This window comes from Cupressus sempervirens, chromosome 8 (assembly GCF_028749045.1).
Source record: "Cupressus sempervirens isolate cs-2001-9-10 chromosome 8, ASM2874904v1, whole genome shotgun sequence".
NCBI classification, from domain to species: domain Eukaryota; kingdom Viridiplantae; phylum Streptophyta; class Pinopsida; order Cupressales; family Cupressaceae; genus Cupressus; species Cupressus sempervirens.
Window position 1 is genome coordinate 836,126,099 of NC_143125.1, and position 18,456 is coordinate 836,144,554.

Genomic DNA, 18,456 nt, shown 5'->3' on the forward strand with positions numbered 1-18,456 from the left:
ACCCTAGATTGAATCCATACATTCGAGCATTATACCAACAATTAAAGGGGAATCTGCTTCTAAAACATTTAACCATTGGGAGGTTTAATCTATGTTACCTACAGAATTGTTGGGCCCATTTGTCGTTGCACCAAAAGCCATGACTATTAGTGAACATGGAACACCACATAATTAACCACCTATGGGCAGGGGAGCATGTCGCATCACCCAAAAATCTCCCCCTCGACGTGCATACCAGGTGCTTACGCGGGTCGGGAAGGCACTGGGGAGATTTGAAACCATGACCAGGCCAAAACCAAGCTCTGATACCAATTGTAAGGCCCATTTGCCGTTGCACCAAAAGCCATGACTGTTAGTGAACATGGAACACCACATAATTAACCACCTGTGGGCAGGGGAGCACGTCGCATCACCCAACAAGAATTGTTATTGCCACTGTCAGTGCTTTCACAAATGGAGCTTTGTGAAACCTGACATGTGCTTATTCTAATGCTCTTCGCTATCTATTTCCATTCACGGGCACCTGCTGATATCTCACCGAGTCATCATTCAAATTTGGCCTTTATCATGCCTTTAGCTTTCCAAAGTAATCACTACCCTTCTCTCGTTGAATTGCTTTGTGTGCCCACTGTGGTGTTATTTTCTTGTGATCGACCCTTCTATCCTTCAATAGATCAATTGCAGTGACAATTGTCCCTCCTGTTCCAAGCATTGGATCAACCACAAGTATAAGAGACTCCTTAGGTAGTTTATCTTGTAGTTTGTTTAAGTACAAGTGTGTCTGAAGAGTTTTCTCATCTCGACTAAACTCTTGGAAGAATTAATTTCTATCCAACAACTATTGTCGGCAGCCCAACCCAGCACCATCCACATTAAAAGCAGACAAACAGCAGCATACAGCTGCCCAAGTTCATTTCAAAATCAGTCTTCAACTACTAGTAGTTGCATATATTAATTGATTTATATTAATATTATATATCATGCAATACATGTGTTTGATATTCTAGAGAGTTCTCAGACCTCTATAAATAGAGGTATTATGTAATGATTTGAGCATCAGATGTTTATATGATCATGGTGGATCAGTAGAGCCCATTTTGGGTTTCTCATTGTGGATCATGAGTGGATGGAATGCTGTAGCATTCTATGGATTTGTAATGGAGTTTAGTTATGTTAATGAGTATGAAGTGTTGTAGCACAACTTGATGTCTTCATGTTTGTCTTCGATCCACTCTATCCACCTCCTTCAAAGTGGTATCAAAGCTAATGGAATATGATCCTAGAGATCGTGGAGAGCTCAAGAAGTTTAAAATTGGTGAAGAGTGTTGTGGCAACGTAGCCCAACAGGCAATGGCATTTGAAGTTATCTTCTGCAAGAATAAAGAGAAGAACAAGTCAAGAGATTGCTATGAGAAACAAAGAAGCTGTGAAAAGAAGAAAGCCAAAGTTGAAGTGTGTTTGAGTTAGTGCTATGTGACGCTATCATTCATAGATTAGAAGCATGTGGAGCATCTTTGTGCAAGCGGGAGTGCCAAAGAATGCATACACATGACATAAAAGATATTGATCATGGAAATTTTTATTATGTTTGTGTTTAAATATGCATGTTTGGTTTTATAGAATAGTTATTGAAGTTAGTTGTGGCTACAGTAAGTGAAAGTAGGTTGTATTGGTGGTGAGTTGGTTGTCATGATGCAAAGGTCTCTGTGTGTGCTGATTGGATAAAAGTGTTGGGATTGGAAGTGAAAATTTGTCTGTCTAATTATGAAAGATATGATGTTCTTGATAGTGGTCATGTAACAGAATTTGGTTGTATAGATATTCCCTCAATCAAGTGTTGAAGATTGAATTTGTAATGATTGTTAATGGGCTATGTGAATGTATGGGGTGCATTATCGGTTGTGCCCGACACCCTAAAGATTTTATGTTTGACATATTGATGAACCATGTATGTGAAAAGGATTCCTATAGAACTAGCGAGTACAGTGGCTGGGCACCCATGTATCTCGGTAGATGGATTTCTTTTTATATGGACTCAATAATCAGTTTGATATAGGTCAAGAAGGAGAAAAGCCAAAGTGATGATAATTTCCCCGTAGTGATGATTCATGGTTAGTAGAACCAATGAATGCTTGGTTTGTAAACCATTGGAGTGCAAAGTTTATGGTGATCTTGAAACCATCTATGTGATATTTGTGAAGTTCGTGGTGAGCTTGGAACCACTTCAGAATTGCATTGGTTAGGGGTAAGCCGTAAAACCCAAAGTAATTATAATGAGGGAAAACAATATAAATGCAGTAGCATTAGTGACAGAAATTAAGGGGGAGTGTTGGAAGAATTAATTTCTATCCAACAACTATTGTCGGCAGCCCAACCCAGCACCATCCACATTAAAAGCAAACAAACAGCAGCATATAGCCGCCCAAGTTCATTTGAGAATCAGTCTTCAACTACCAGTAGTTGCATATATTAATTGATTTATATTAATATTATATATCATGCAATACATGTGTTTGATATTCTAGAGAGTTCTCAGACCTCTATAAATAGAGGTATTATGTAATGATTTGAGCATCAGATGTTTATCTGATCATGGTGGATCAGTAGAGCCCATTTTGGGTTTCTCATTGTGGATCATGAGTGGATGGAATGCTGTAGCATTCTATGGATTTGTAATGGAGTTTAGTTATGTTAATGAGTATGAAGTGCTGTAGCACAACTTGATGTCTTCGTGTTTGTCTTTGATCCACTCTATCCACCTCCTTCATAAACTCGATGTGGTATGTTTGTGTTGCAGGAAATACGGACGTAGGATACTCTGCCAATACAAGACCAGTCTTCAAAATAGAAACAATCGTCATAGGTTCTCTTGGAGCAATAAATTCAACAGAGGCAACTCCAAGCGGTGATCGGATCTCTTCATTGACAATCGGCAACCAATCCCTTGATGCCTTATAAACAAGAGGTTTTCGAAGCTCTGCCATCGCATTTTTGAACACCGTGGGTTTTTGCTTATTCATCACACGGTTCACGTGTTCTGCCAATGCCGCCAACATTCAAAGAAGGAAAAAAAAAAACATGGTCTTCATGTCTGTGAATGGGGGAATGTCGTGAATCGTGCCATTTCTTCATAGTCACTTCTAAAACTCATGACTTATTTCCCACAACTAACTTTTCATTCCTGTTTTGATGAACTAACGGCAGATCATGACAAACTCATCTCTTCATTGATGTATCCCTGATGCAACAGCGGCTCCATACATTATCACTGCTTATTCCTTCACTGTCCTAGACGATGCGCAGAAGTTATGTATTGGACCGTAGCTCTCTTCTATGTGACTCTGATCTTTATTTTCATCAATGTCCTTTGTCAATTCTCAATTAAGTGATGCTTATGCATGATTCCTCGTATCTTTGCACGCTCACGATTTTGGTAGGTTGGTTTACAAATTGAGCATGCCGTATCTTTCAACTGCACTGTTGTTCGCAGTCACAAATTTCCATGAAGAGGGGTCAGGTTTTTATGTGTCATCATGTGCATGAGTCTTTGTTCTCCACTTAGAATACCGTAGTTCTGCTCTTTCTTCACAATTGTCTCTGAAATCCATGGCTTGCAAACTTCTTATCCCTGTGCGACAGTGACTTCGTGCCTTTGGTCTGCGGCCTAAAATCAATAGTTTCAGCTTCTTCATATGTCATTATTTAACTTGCTCGAACCTCCTTTTCTCTTTTTTTTTTATATTCAAAGGTATTTATAACACATTATCAAAATTAATTACATGCTCTGTCATGTATGACCTGATCATGGAGAATGCTTTACTCATTAATATGAATATTTTCATCATCGACCTCTTTTTCCACTAGAGCATCTAGGAGGTTTCGAGCTAGAGCAGTCAGGCTCCTCTGCTTTTCCAGTGCTAGTTTCATCATTCAAGTTACCACTTGCAAGCTTGATACTATGTACCAAAACTAGAGGATTTTCCATTTCACATTTCTGAATCATTGGGTTGGTAACAAATATGGAGATACATGACCCCTATTAAGCTTCAGTCCTCCACAACTTCTAACTAATGTTTTCACAGATGCCCTCGACATTGAATTCATTGCTCATATGGTCCCATGTTCTGTTTCATTATTTAGGTGCTCTGTGTTGATCACGACGACATTTAAATGGTGGTAAGTCATAGCATATCACATGGCATATACTTAAAACAAATATTTGAAACATTGCACAAAATAACATTGTTTTGGCGGCAGCAGGTTGTATATTACTGACAAGAGTCAGTATAAGGCACTAATAATATTGTGCATGTTTCTGCCAGGTGTTAAGCGGACTTGAAACATTTATCAAAAGCATTTTTGGTTGTGGGTGTTTTTTTGTGAAAGATATTCTTTTCTGTGGATTCTTTTGTGAAGATTTTTTCTAACAAACTATACCATCTCTGCTAACTGGGTATATTCATGTCTTCGAATGCAAATGTTCTTGTTGACTTCTGGGTGATTCTTTGACAGCAAATATGAAATGATTGTCACTGTGTAAAAGAAAGGTTTGTTGCTATGAACTGGATACATTCTTCTTGACTATGACGGATTTTTGTTTTGGAACTTCAAGGTTTTCAACTTGAAAAAGCACAGATTTTGTATTGTGAAGTATTTGTTGATAAAGTCTTATTATTTCTTCTTCTCCTGTGCATGCACAAAATGAGATAAATAATGAGTTCATCTTCAAAAGAGGCATTCTTAAGGTAAAATAGGTATCTTCAAATGCATGAGGGTTTCAAAATAACAAAGGTAATAAAATGAGCAACTTCAGGTATGTTGCTGCAAAGGTATGTTACAATATAGTTCTTATCATTTATTCCTATTTCGGTTTGAGAATTCTTGAATACAGTCATTCTTAAAAAGGTGCAAAGATATGAGTTTTAGTTCAGACAAGGGTTTAAAAGTTTTAAAATGAAATGCATGAAATTTTTTAAGGTTGGGTTATAAAGAAATTTCTTCAGTCTTAAGTTTGGCAAATGACTTCGAAATAAAAGAACAATCAGGCATCTCTCTTAAAGATAGCAATTTGTGAACAAGGGTTTCAAAAGAATTTTTTTGGATAAACTCTAATTGCTAAAAGGCAAAAATATTTTCATTTTTCTACAATGGGTTTTTCTTTGATCTTAAAATGGTATTCTTCAACGTATTTTTTGTTTGAAGTCACTTGAAGGTTTCAAAACCAGAATATTACTTGTTCAGTTTGGAAAAGGATATGATTGATAGTTTCAGGCTATAATGGGGTCATTTTGGATCCTAAAATGGTTTTCTGCAAAGAATTTTTTAAATTCTTGAGGGTCTTCAAATCTGGAAACCACTCATGCATAGTTTGGAAACTTATAATGGCTGTTAGTTTGTGAAACTGGACAAATTCGAAACTAAACTGTTTTGAAGTTAGTTTCTTAAACAACATTTTCAAAAGAAGTTTTTGAACAACCCTAACTGGTTCAGTTAGGTTCATGTAACTTATCAATTTCAAATTTTATCTCTATAAATATAGAGATCATTTGTAAATTAATGGAATGAATTGAAAAAGGAAGAAGACTTATATTTCAGAACAGTTTGTAAAGACTAAAAGTCTTATTATAAACTTGTATGCATGTATAAATATCATACATACACATTTATATGTGTGTATAAAGTTGTAATTACAGCACTGATAAAAGGGTTAAATACCCTGAGCAATAGAAGCTACTGATTGTAAAAGAGTTGGAACTAAATAAAGAATACAGGTTCATGGAGTGGTTTTTCTCCCTATGATGAAACTATGAGGATTTTCTAGGGTTTTCCACTTGGCACAAAATTGGTGTCTCTTCTTTCTGTGAGTTGATATTATTTAGTATGTTTACATTTTAGTACAATTTGATTTTTCCATTGCTGTAAATTGTGAATTAAAAATTATTGAAATCAGATTGTGGGATAATTTAATAGTGTTCTGATTCACCCTCCCTCTCAAAACACTGATACTTCCAACACATTGATCTGCATAATGCTGTCAACTTCTAGCTTTGACTTGGTTGGTGATTTGAAGATTATGAACCATGTTTGAATTTTGTATTTGGATCTGGATCTTACTATTCAAGTTTGAACACTCAAATGCTATGAACTCTAGTCTTCGAGTCTTCCAACTTTTAAATAACCTTTTGAATAACTATGAATCAGAGTGGAGTATTGTTAAACTCTCCTGAATGTCTGAACTTAATCTTTTGAATAAGGATTTACACTTTGATAATTCTGAATCCAATTTGAAGTATTCCTCTGAAATAAAGAATTGGAAATTCAACTCTGAATTGCCGAACGAAGATGAATTAAAAATAGTACCCTGAACCTTAATTATTGAATCAATATTCTAAACTTCACTTGCACACTTCCATCTTTTGAATTTCTAACTGCTGAAATTATGTGCCAAACCCTGAATTATGAACTAAGACAAGATTCTAAATTTTCTTGAACTAACGAATATGCATTTCAATCCACTGCGAACCACTTTGAAACAAGTTTGAAGTACTTCAGAGAGATTCAAAACTTGAAACTTAAAGTTCTAAAACCATGTCCATATTGGGTACTAACATTATGTTCATTAGAAATCTCTCAATCTAATGCTCTTACTCATCTAGATTTACAAGCAATAATTGATCGTCACCCAATGATTCTTCAAAATATGCCTAAAGGACTTCCTCCTAAGAGTGATCATGACCATGCCATACAAATAATTCTAGGGAGCTAGCCACCAAACATCAGGCCTTATAGGTACCCACACATACAAAATAGTGGGATAGAATAAATTGTTGAGAAAATGCTAGAGGCAGGAATTATCAAGCATAACCAAATTACTTACTCCTCACCTATTGCATGATGGTGCATAAGAAGGATGAAACATGGCACATGTGTCTAGATTATAGAGTGCTCAACAAGTACACCATTAAAGATAAGTTTCCTATTCCAGTCATTGATGATCTTCTAGATAAACTAAATGGAGCTATGTATTTTACCAAGTTAGATCTTAGATCGGGTTATCACCAAATTAGATTAAGGAGGACGATATTTGCAAGATAACATTTTGAACTCATGAGGATCATTATGAATTTTCGATGATGCCATTCAGTCTTACCAATGCACCATCTACATTCCAAAGTTTGATGAATTCCATTTCTAAGAAGGGTATGTGTAGGATCATGGTCAACCAAACTATGCTCTTAAGTGGCAATAAAAATATTAGAAAATCAAGTTTATATCAACTTGACATGCAATTTTCTACTTGTTATTAAGTTTATATCAAAAAGTTGAGAGAAAAGAATCTCTAGAAAATTGAATCTAGTTTCTAAACTACTAGGACTTATCTCAAAAAAAAAAATTGATTGGTCACAATTTTGAATTTTAATGCAATATCACAAAAATTTCAAAACAAAAATAAGAAGTAGATGTATGTCTAACCACTTTTATCAAAATCATATGATAATATTTTTAAATAATATTCTAGATATAAGTAGTAAACTCATGCCTAGATGTGACACATATTTTTAGGTACTTTTATTCTAAATAAAATAATTAATAATTAATTTTTGACTTTAGTATTTTTGGAATAAAAAAAATCTCATGTCTGACCACCTTAACTAATTCAAAACTCTGCAAAATTCAATTTTTCATTTTTTTTTCCTTACAGTAGAAAAAACATAGAATGTGATGCATCTTTTGGATTTAAGAAATGTTGTACCATTTGAAAGTTATAGTTATTTTTCAAGTAGTGTGTTAGTCAACACTTTATACATAACTCCATTAGAAAATAAGTAATAATTACTTACTAAACTCATAATTTGACAAACGTTACATTTATGGAAATATAAGAACATTTTTAAGAAACCCTTTTCATTTCATCAAATTTTGGTGAAAAAAAAAGTTGTCAGCTACATGTTTAATGTAAAAATCAAATAAAAACATGCCAGAAGCACATTTTTATGATGTTTTTAAAGTTGACCATATAGGTTTGGTATCAAAAGAGATAGTAGGCCTTATAAAGATATCAATTGTTTTCATTTAGTATCAGGGTGGGTGGGAAAAAAATTGGAATAAATTTTGAAATGGTTTAAGATATTTCAGAACTACAAATTTTTCAGATCGCTACTTTTTGGCACACCATGATCTTGCACACACCCAGAAGTTCTTGAGAAAGTTAGTGTTAGTGTTTTTTGATGATATAGTAATTTATAGCAAGACTTGGGAAGAAAATTTGTAGCATGCAGATCAAGCATTACAATTACTCGAAGATTATCAACTCTATGCTAAGCCATCCAAGTTTTCTTTTTGTCTTAAGGAGGTGGAGTATTTGGGATGTATAGTTTCACATGGAGTAAAGGTAGACCCTAAGAAAATTAAGGTTGTCATGGAATGGCCTATTCATAAAATCATTAAGAAGCTAAGGGGTTTCTTGGCATTGATAGGGTACTATAGAAGACTTGTGAAGAATTATGGTTGTAGAGCATCACCCCTTACCACTCTATTGAAGAAGGATTCTTTTCATTGGAATGAATTTGCTAATGTACCATTTGAGCAATTGAAGAAGGCTATGTGTAGAGCTTTAGTGCTTTCCACTCTAGACTTTAGTAAGGAACTCATTATGAAATGTGATTCCTATGGAAATGGGATAGGAGCAGTTCTCATGAAAGAAGGTCAATTAATTGCTTTTGAGAGCCACCAATTAAAAGGTATAAATCAACTCAAACATATTTATGAGAAGGAAATGCTAGCAATCCTTCATGTAGTCAAAAAATGGAGGCCTTATTTAAGGGGTCAACACTTCAAGGTTAAGATAGATCATGATAGCCTAAAATATTTTTTGGCACAAAGACTATCTTTAGGAGAGAAACAAAAATGGTTCACTAAGGTGTTGGACTATGACTCTGAAATTGTATACGAGAAAGGGAAGGAAAATATTGTAGCTGATGCACTTTCTAGGAAGGATGAAAAAGATGAAGACTTATTGTCTGCCCTTTCAATATTACAAGAAAGTTGCATGGTAGAAGCTAAAGAAGAGTGGAAAAATAATGCTGCAACAAGTAATCTCATCGAGCAAATAAAAAATGACCCTAGTAGTTTAGATAAATTTTATTTAAAGGGGAATATTCTTCGGTATAAAGAGCAGTTGTATCTCTACAAGAACTTTGCTCTTAAAAGCAAGAATCTCAAAGAGCTACATGAGTCCCCAATTGGTGGTCATTTAGGATTTTTGAAGACATATCATAGGGTCAAGCAAGACTTTTTTGGGGAGGGCTAAAATGTGATGTTCAAAAATTTGTTGTTGAATGTTTGGTTTGTCAAAGAAATAAGGGGGAAACAATTAAGACACCAAGGCTCTTGCAACCATTATCTATTCCTAGCCAACATTGGGAAGAGGTATCCTTGGACTTCATCACAAGGCTTCCAAAATCTATAGGTCATAATGTCATCATGGTAGTAGTTGATTGCCTCACTAAATATGCACATTCCATTGCATTATCACATCCTTTTACAACAAGTATAGTGGAAAAATTTTTCTTGGAGAATATCCAAAAGCTACATGTTACACCTAAGGTTCTTGTTAGTGATCATGATCCTATCTTTAGTAGTCACTTTTGGAAAGATTTATGCTCATGTTTGGGTACTCAATTGGCTCATAGTTCTTCATACCATCCTCAATCAAATGGGAAAACTAAGGTTGTTAATAATTTTTTTGAAGGATATCTAAATTGTTTCACTTCAAAAAAAAAATCTCAATGGGTAGTGATATCATTTTTTACGCCCCCGCCAAGATTCAAATTTCAAATGTCCAGCCCGTCCAACGGCTATTTCCCAGAGATGATGTTATTTTAATTCCTGAGAAACATCAAAAAATTTAAGCGATCAAACCTCATAAAAGTTTCTACGGCCCGCAGGTTCTCCATCGTCAGATCTGAGGATATCGACAATTGGCACTATGTCACTTTTGAAAGTTGCACGGTGGATACGTTAGCGACATAGCGCCTTGTCAACATGTGTCTGGTGGGTCTAGTTTGCAAGATAGGTCATCCAAGGTTCTTTGGTAGGTCGAAAAAGTTTTGCGGCATCGTGGGTGCTATGTCGGTATCGTGTGTTGGTTGGAATAACGCCATAGCGAAATGGTGCCCAGCCGTGAGGAGAGTTTTGCGATGTTCATGGGTCCTAGTTTTATGATGGGTGATCAGTTTCATGGGCCGAAGATGAGAAACGCCGGTGGGGTGCCATGGTGCCATCGAAATACTCATGAGTTTTTCGATGGTGACATAGCACCTAACGGAAAGCTTGCTGCGAAAAAGAACTTTAGACAAGTAAGTTGAGTCCCATTTCGTACTTCATTTTCCCAGTTGGAGGGGTCCTCGATCCACACTAACAAATCAGAACATGCCACATCTGCGAGGAAGAGCTAGTCAATGGGTCGAGGCAGTACGATTTGCTAGGATGACGCTACGCAAACTAGTGTGGGGTTGCCATGTGTATTATGGGGCCAGGGTTTCCAATGTGATTAGTAGGATCAAGGTAGGCCTTTCGTGGCCATTGGATTGGCGCAGATCAACGGTTGGTGCTATCTCACCATCAGAAGTTGCATGGTAAATATGTTAGCAACATAACGCCTTTCTGCCGCGTGTCTGGTGAGTCCTAGGTGTGCCCCGTCATATATTAGTGAGGATTCATCAGACAGTTGGCACCTGGATAGTTCCTATTGATTGATACACTGAGAGGTAAGATCTATCTTGCTCACCATTAAATCAGTTCAGATCAATGATGGGCACTATCTCGCTATGGAGAACTGCGAGAATTTTAGATATAGCGGCATAGCGCCCTTTCGCCATGTGGATCAGCGGGGCCAAGTCTTGCCAAGGTATGTGTGCCATGTATTGCCAGTTGTCATTCGAGTGTGGTGTAGTTGTTGAGGTGGCACCAAGTATGATTGGCCCAATGTAGGAACAACATAGTAGTATGACGAGTCTTCATGATCGTCAAATTTAAGGCAGATCAACGGTGGGCGCTATCTCGCCATGAGAAGTTGCATGACGGATACCATAGCAACATAGTGCCTCAGTGACACATGTCAAGTGTGCCCGTGTTATCTTGTGAACCTCAAGCGTGATGCCAGGTGTGTTGACAACATTTCATGAGCCCAAAAGTTGGAAAGAAAAGTGCAAAACATGACGAGTCTTCACGATCGTCAGATTAAGGTAGATCGATGGTTGGTGCTATCTCGCCATCAAAAGTTACATGGTGAGTACCATAGCGACATAGCGCCTTGCTGAAACATGTCTTGTTGGCTCGTCCAAGGTTGACAGTTAATGGATGATAGTTAATGCCATGATCAGGTTTGGAGACATCACAGTTAATGTTAAAAGTTTGAAGGGTGGCACAGTTAGTTTAATAAAAGGAAGATGGTCAACCGCAGACAGACTTCTCAGGTGGCAAAATGAAAAGAGGTGATTGGCCCGCGTGGCCCAGTTGGCTTGTGGGACTAGGTTGACTCACTGATCTTGCTGATTCATGAACCAAAAAATGAAGGTAATCAATTTTGTTGTGCGATTTGATCTTCATGATCAATCTCGACCTACTCGAAATGAATGCGAAATGAAGAGGAACACTCCACCATTTCAGTCGATCCATCTACTTGGTCAAAAAATCGATGGCACCATTTTCTGTCCTCTTAGAACACCTTTTGCAACAAAGATTAGATCTTCTTCAAATCCCCATGATTGTTCTCTGCAGGACATAATGGCAGGTAGCTGCAAAGTCACTTCAGCTAGAAAAGATCTCAGTTATGCCTGAACTATAAAGGCAGATTTTGTAGATTTTGTAAAGGGGACCTTCTCTCTAACTTTTCTTTGTTGTTGCTCTACAATTCCAGTGTAAATTCCCCTGTGCCTCTGAACTGTATGATTCTCTACTTATCTCTTTCAGCCATTGGTATGAAAGTGCAAGAACTCTTTGCCTTCGCCATTGTTTTGTGGAAATCTGTAATCTGCATAACTTTATCTCTATTGGCCTGTGAATGATATATAAGTGAACCTCTTCCTTGTGTCATTCATCTTGGTTTTTTGATCTGTATCATGTTATTTGATTAAAGCACATCTGGATGTGTATATCCTTAGTTTCATTCTAGTTTAGTAGTGCATGTATGGGTAGAGATTGGTCCGAACACTCTATTTTGGTGCATCAACTCTTTAGATTAGACTAGGTATATTTGATTTTGTGCTCTCTTTCTCCCTTTTCCTCTCCAAGAGTAGTTAGGTACACCCTGATAGTAAGAGGAAGCTGGCCTTCTCCGGAGACTCAACCTCACAGTTCAACTCCCACAGCTTGGAGGTTGTTTCCATGTTTAACTAGGTTGTCCTCATGCATAGGCCTTGGACAAGGGTGCAAACCTAAGTGACAACAATTTTTGGCATGCCTGGTGGGACACTATTTCAAACAAAATTTGAAGTCTACTGGTGTCAAAGAAGAAAGAGTTTTAGAGATTAATGCTGAAGAGGTAGTGCTGGCTTAAGCATTCAAGCCTTCAAGAGGCTAATTCTCCAAAGTACTTGTTGACTCTGAACATCAACAAATCTGGTTCCAGACCAAAGTTACAGAAATTCATGCCCAAAGTTGAAACAAGGGCGTCTTCTAGAGGTAAATTTTAATATCAAGAGCTTTCTCTTTCAAATCCTAGAAGAAGGAGGACTAGAATTTCATTATCACCAATTAGGGGTGTAATAACAATTGATATACCTATAAGATCTGTCTCTACTCCTCCTGCTATTTGAACTCAACCCAGATTACCATCAACACTCATCAATAGAACACTTTTTTACATGGCACAGCTGAGATTTCATGCTTTTGCCACCTTTAATGGTGGAAGTCCTCTATTGTTAGCCCAAAGACATGATATACCAGTATCTGCACTAAAAAGTATACCTGATATTACTGGTGAAACTTCCATCCCCTTTAGAGCATATCCAAGAAGTAGCAAATGTCTATAATATTCATGGTATTACAGAGGATGATGTTGCTGTCAGACTTCTAGCCTCATCTTTAAAAAGAAAAGCATTATAGTGGTATAGATGCTTAGCTCATGGTTCTATAACTGATTGGGATGGGCTAGGAGCAGGATTATGGAAACATTTTGAGGATAGAAGTGACCATCTATCACTTTTAGAGTAGTTGACTACTATAAAAAGAGCCTCCCATGAATGTATGACTGATTTTAACTAAAGACTTTAGAAGACATGGGATAGAATACCTACTTCGGTGAAACCTACCCCTGGTAATGCCTTCTTGCATTACCTTAGAGCTTTTAACAGTGATATTGCCACTACAATCCAAACTATGGGAGGAGATACCTTGCCTTATGCTTATGAGATAGCCATAAAAGCCGAGAACATCCTAGTACAAGGAGGAAAGTTGGCTCCAAGGCCCCTTATGCCTTTCTTTCCTGATGTTCCCAACCACCAACAAGCAATGGCCCCTCTTCCTACAACTTCTACATCACAAGCCCTTACTCTAGTTCCCCAAGCTTCCACATCCTCAAATGGGATAGATGAACTCAAAGAGATGCTCCAAGGTCTAGTGCTGAATACAGATAAGAGAGGGAGGACCCTGGATAAAAAATTACAAGAGTAGGGGAGGGAGTTGAAGGACCAAGGAAAGAGATTAGAGGATAGTTTTTCTATGATACAAAAAATGAGTAACAAGGTGGTGGCCTTAGAAAGGTAGCAAGCTCAAGGTGGAAAGCCTCCCCAATTGCAATATCAAGCTTTGAATGGTGGTAGGCCTCCTAATCAGTGGAATAGCTCTTTTGATTAGGGTAGGCAAAATAGTCATGCTTCTACTTCAAGATCAAATCAGAATAGAGCTATAGTCCCTCAAAATAACTTGGCCCAAGATCAAGATTTCTGTCCTTCCTGCAACTATTCTTATGCCTATTGCATGTGCTAGAAGGCAAAATCTTATTTGGCCCTAACTGTCCAAGAACCTGCAGCAAAGAAACCATACAAGGAGGATCATCCCAAGGAGGCCTCATATATTCAAGGACATGATGATTGCTCTTTCGTGAATCATCAGATTGGGGAGCATTGTAATGTAAATCATGATCCCATTGCTCATAACACAAGAAGTAAGAGGAGAGCTATGGAACATGCTGCCCCTCCTTCTCCTAAGCAGGCCTCAACTTCAAGTGTTGCACCTCAGGTACAAGCAGCAAATGAACAAACAAGTACTTCGCAGCAGCAAAGTCAAGATTCTAGAAAGAAAGATGCAGGTGATCCTTATGTTGCCCCATCTCAACCTCTTATAAGTGCAGCTCCCAAAATTTCTACCAAAGTTCCTAATGCACCGTTTAGTGTGGTAGAGAAAATGAAGAAGACAAATGTGAACATTTCTATGTGGGATGTTATTGCTACCATACCAATGCAGAAGAGGATGCTGCAGCAAGAATTGGAGAAGATTGAACCCAAGGATCGACAATCTACCATGGAGAGTGCCACAAGTCTAGTGCAACTAGTAGGGGATGTGGAGACAAATAAAAAGGTTAGACCTCCTCCATTCTATGTTTCTCTAATTATAGGGGGCAAATTAGTCCACAATTGCATGATAGATTTAGGGGCCAGTAGCTCAGTAATGCCTAGGTGTGTTGCTGATGCTTTAAGAATGAAATATGAGCCCATTGTTAGGGATGTGTTATAGTTAGATGGTAGTACTGTCAAAACTGTAGGTATCCTTAGGAATGTGGAGATGGCCCTACATGCATGCCCTGGTTGCACTATGATTCAAGACATATCTGTTGCTGAAGTTAAGCCCCACTTTGCTATCTATCTTTTAAGAGACTTCACTGCTCAAATTGGTGGCTTCATATCTATTGATTGGTCATATATGTCATTTAAGACTAGATATGGAGCCAATGCCTCAATTAGAGTAGAACCTCAAGCCCTTCATCACACTGAATCCTACACCCCCAACTTCATCAATATGAATTGTCCCATTTTAAAAATGAACGAAAATGACATAGTCAATGAGCCCACCACTTCCCTGGTAGAGATACCTGACTTTTTCTTGGATGAGTGGGCAAATGCATATTAGTTTGAGCCTATGTCAGAGACTCTTGAGACAGGCCTTAGTACATATTGCATAATAGAGAAAGATGCTCAAGTTCTTGATCTTGTTGGGAGTAATGATGATATAAATGGAACATGGATTATGTACTTTGATAGCTCAAGGAATAGAAATGGATTAGGAGATGGTGTTATGTTGATCTCTCCTGCACAAATAAGATACTACTTCTCCTTTAGGCTCCAATTCAGTTGCACCAATAATGTGGCCGAGTATGAATCCTTGATTCAAGGCCTCCTACTTGCCCAAAAGAGAGGAATTCAAACCTTAAGGGTTTATGGAGATAGTGAGTTAGTAGTCAATCAGGTGAGAAACCAAAACATAACCAAAAATGGCCTGCTCAAGTCTTACAAATACAGAGTCTAGGATTTGCTTGAGGGCTTCAACACATTTAATATTCAAAGCATTCCTAGGAAAGAAAACAAACATGCTGATAGACTTGCAGTAGTGGGTGTATCTTATGATGTAGCAAGGAATCTTGAGGAGGAGAAGAAGCAACAAATAAAGGTGGTAGTGAGGCCTGCCATTCCTGACAACAACACTCATTGGAAGGTGTTTGATTCTGATGAGAAAATTGTGAGTTTCTTGCAGAATGAGGCAGAATTCTCAGATAGAAACCAGTCAAGACTGCAAGATCAGTATGGTGATCAGATCATTCATCTCAGTTCTAACAAGTTTCCCAAGGGTCTCATTACCTTGGAGAGTGTCTTTAATCATGTTGATAAAATAAGAGGCAAAGGAATGAATCTAGCTGCAGAAAAGGATGGTCATGCCCCAGTTACAATTACTGATGGAAAATCTCTGAATATGGGGAAGGTATGTTCTGAAACTAAGCAAGAAAACTTCATTCATCTATGTCAAAAATTTAATGATGTATTTTCTTGGACATATGATGACTTAAAAGGGTTTGACCCTAGTCTATTTTGCCATACCATAGATTTAGTTGATAAGGCCAAACTAGTAAGGCAAAAAAAGAGGCCAATGAATCCTAAGATTGAGCCTCTAATGAGGAAAGAACTATCCAAGTTGATAGAGGCTAATATAATATTTCCTATCAAACACTCATCATGGGTAGCCAACCTTGTCCCTGTAAGGAAGAAAAATGGAGAAATCAGATTGTGTGTGGACTTCAGAGACCTTAACCAGGCTTCTCTTAAAGATCACCATCCTCTCCCTTCCATTGAGCAAATTCTGTCCAGAGTCAGTGGGTCAAGGAGATTCTCTTTTCTTGATGGGTTTTTTGGTTATAACCAAGTGTTGGTTAAAGAATCTGACAGACATAAGACATCATTTACTACTAAATGGGGCACCTATGCTTATTGCAATATGCCATTTGGGCTAACAAATGCAGGTGCCACATTTCAAAAGGCAATGGAGATGGCCTTTAAAAAATTAATTGAAAAGTTTGTGTTAGTATACCTTGATGATATAACTATATATTCAAAAAATGTAGAAGATCATTTCGATCATCTAAGATAGGTATTTCTAAGATGTAGAGAGTTTGGGGTTTCCCTTAACCTAGCCAAGTGTGTCTTTACTAAAAACCAAGGAAAATTATTGGGACACATTGTATCTAAGGATGGGCTGACCATTGATTCGGAAAGAACAAAGGAAATACTTGCCCTTCCTCTTCCTAAACAAAAGAAGGGGCTGCAAAGTTTCCTTGGTAGAATAAATTTTGTAAGAAGGTTTATTCGTAATCTTGCTACCATGGTGAAACCTCTTACAACTATTCTTAAAAAAGGTATGGTCTTCTCATGGACCAAGGAAGGGAAGGAGAGTTTTGAAGAGATCAAGGTAGCCATAGTCTCAGCCCCTACTCTCATGAACCCAAATTTTGAGAAATATTTCATCCTCTACACTTTAGGTGGTGAGTCAATTATCTTTACTATCTTGACTCAAAAAAATGACAAGGATGAAGAGTAGCCCATAGCTTTCTTTAGTGAAGGGCTCAAGAAATATGAAGATAAGTACAACTTTGTTGAGAAGCAAGCCCTTGTAGTAATCAGAGCCTTTAAGAAATTCAAGCACCTCTTATCCCACAATAAAGTCCATTTGTTGGTACCCCATGCCAGTGTGAAAGACTTCCTATTAAACAAGGATATTAGTGAAAAGAGAGCTGGATGGATCACTAAGGTAATGAAGTATGATGTTGACATCCAAATTACCAAGTTGGTAAGGGGAAAGGGGTTGTGCAAGAAGATGTTATCATCTCAAGAGCTTGATGAAGAAGTTGTCATGGTATTAACAGAGCAGCAGGAGGTAAGAAATGTTAATGGTCCAAGGAGCTAGATAAATGATATGAAGAGCTTCTTATCAGGGAATGGATACCCTCAAGGATTGGACATAACTAAAAGGAGACAATATAGACTACAGTCCATTCCCTATGTTGTAATTGATGGTATCTTATTCAGGAGGGATTTTAATAGGACCCTATTGAGATGCATTGAAGAGGATCAGGCTGTGAGAATGATTAAGGAACTTCATGATGGCCCTGATGGTGGTCATTTCTCTGCAAGAACAACTGCCATGAAGATCATGAGGGCTAGTTATTATTGGCCATCTTTGTTTCATGATTGTTATAGATATGTGAGAAAATGTGAGAAGTGTGCTTTCTTCTCAGGAAAATAGAGGCTTGCAGCTCTCCCCCTTCATCCTATTTAGGTGGATCAGCCCTTTACTTAGTGGGGGTTGGGTTTTATAGGCCCCATTAATCCTCCATCTAGTGTAGGTCATAAATGGATTTTGGCTGCTACTGATTATTTCACTAGATGGACAAAGGCAATTGCCTTGAAGGATACCATAGAACCATCAGTTGTTGAATTCATTGATGGGATTGTATCTAGGTTTGGTGCTCCTTCTACTATCATCTCGAACAATGCTAAGTCTTTTGTTGGAAACCAGATTTGTGCATGGGCAATGAATCACAATATCTACCTGAGCACATCATCAAATTACTATCCCCAGGGAAATGGTTTGGCTGAGTCTTCCAACAAGAATCTGATCAGAATCATGAAGAGGACAATAGAAGACAATCAGAGGGCCTGGCATAAGAAATTAAGAACTGCTCTATGGGCTGATAGGATAACACCCAAGAGATCTATTGGGAATTCACCTTTTGTGCTGGTATATGGTAGGGAGGTTAGACTCCCAATTTTATTGGAATTCCCATCCTTGGAGTTGGCCGGTCAACTAGAATTGATTGAACATAGTGCCATGTTAGTAAGAATGACAGAGTTGATTGAACTAGAAGAGAAGAGAAATAAGGCTATGCTGACCCTGGAAGTACATCAATAG

At 37.7% G+C, this 18,456-nt stretch overlaps 1 protein-coding gene across 1 annotated transcript; it reads right to left on the minus strand.

Annotated features, from left to right (window-relative positions):
• Nucleotides 1–565: 565 nt before the first annotated feature.
• Nucleotides 566–3,056, minus strand: LOC149545006 (uracil phosphoribosyltransferase-like). Its single transcript, XM_089796031.1, has 3 exons — nt 2,760–3,056; nt 840–900; nt 566–699 (listed from the first exon to the last, which is right to left on the minus strand). Exons 1-3 carry the CDS (start codon nt 3,054–3,056, stop codon nt 566–568), a joined length of 492 nt encoding a protein of 163 aa, XP_089652157.1.
• Between the last annotated feature and the right edge of the window lie 15,400 nt (nt 3,057–18,456).

Bases quoted from the DNA above. Each gene is read 5' to 3' on its own strand.
- LOC149545006 (XM_089796031.1), bottom strand. From the start codon at position 3,056: ATGTTGGCGGCATTGGCAGAACACGTGAACCGTGTGATGAATAAGCAA. The intron at 901-2,759 runs GTGGATAGAGTG...GAACTTGGGCAG, and splicing joins ACATCGAGTTTATGAAGGAG to CTGTATGCTGCTGTTTGTCT. The intron at 700-839 runs GTTGTTGGATAG...TGCTTGGAACAG, and splicing joins GGGTTGGGCTGCCGACAATA to GAGGGACAATTGTCACTGCA.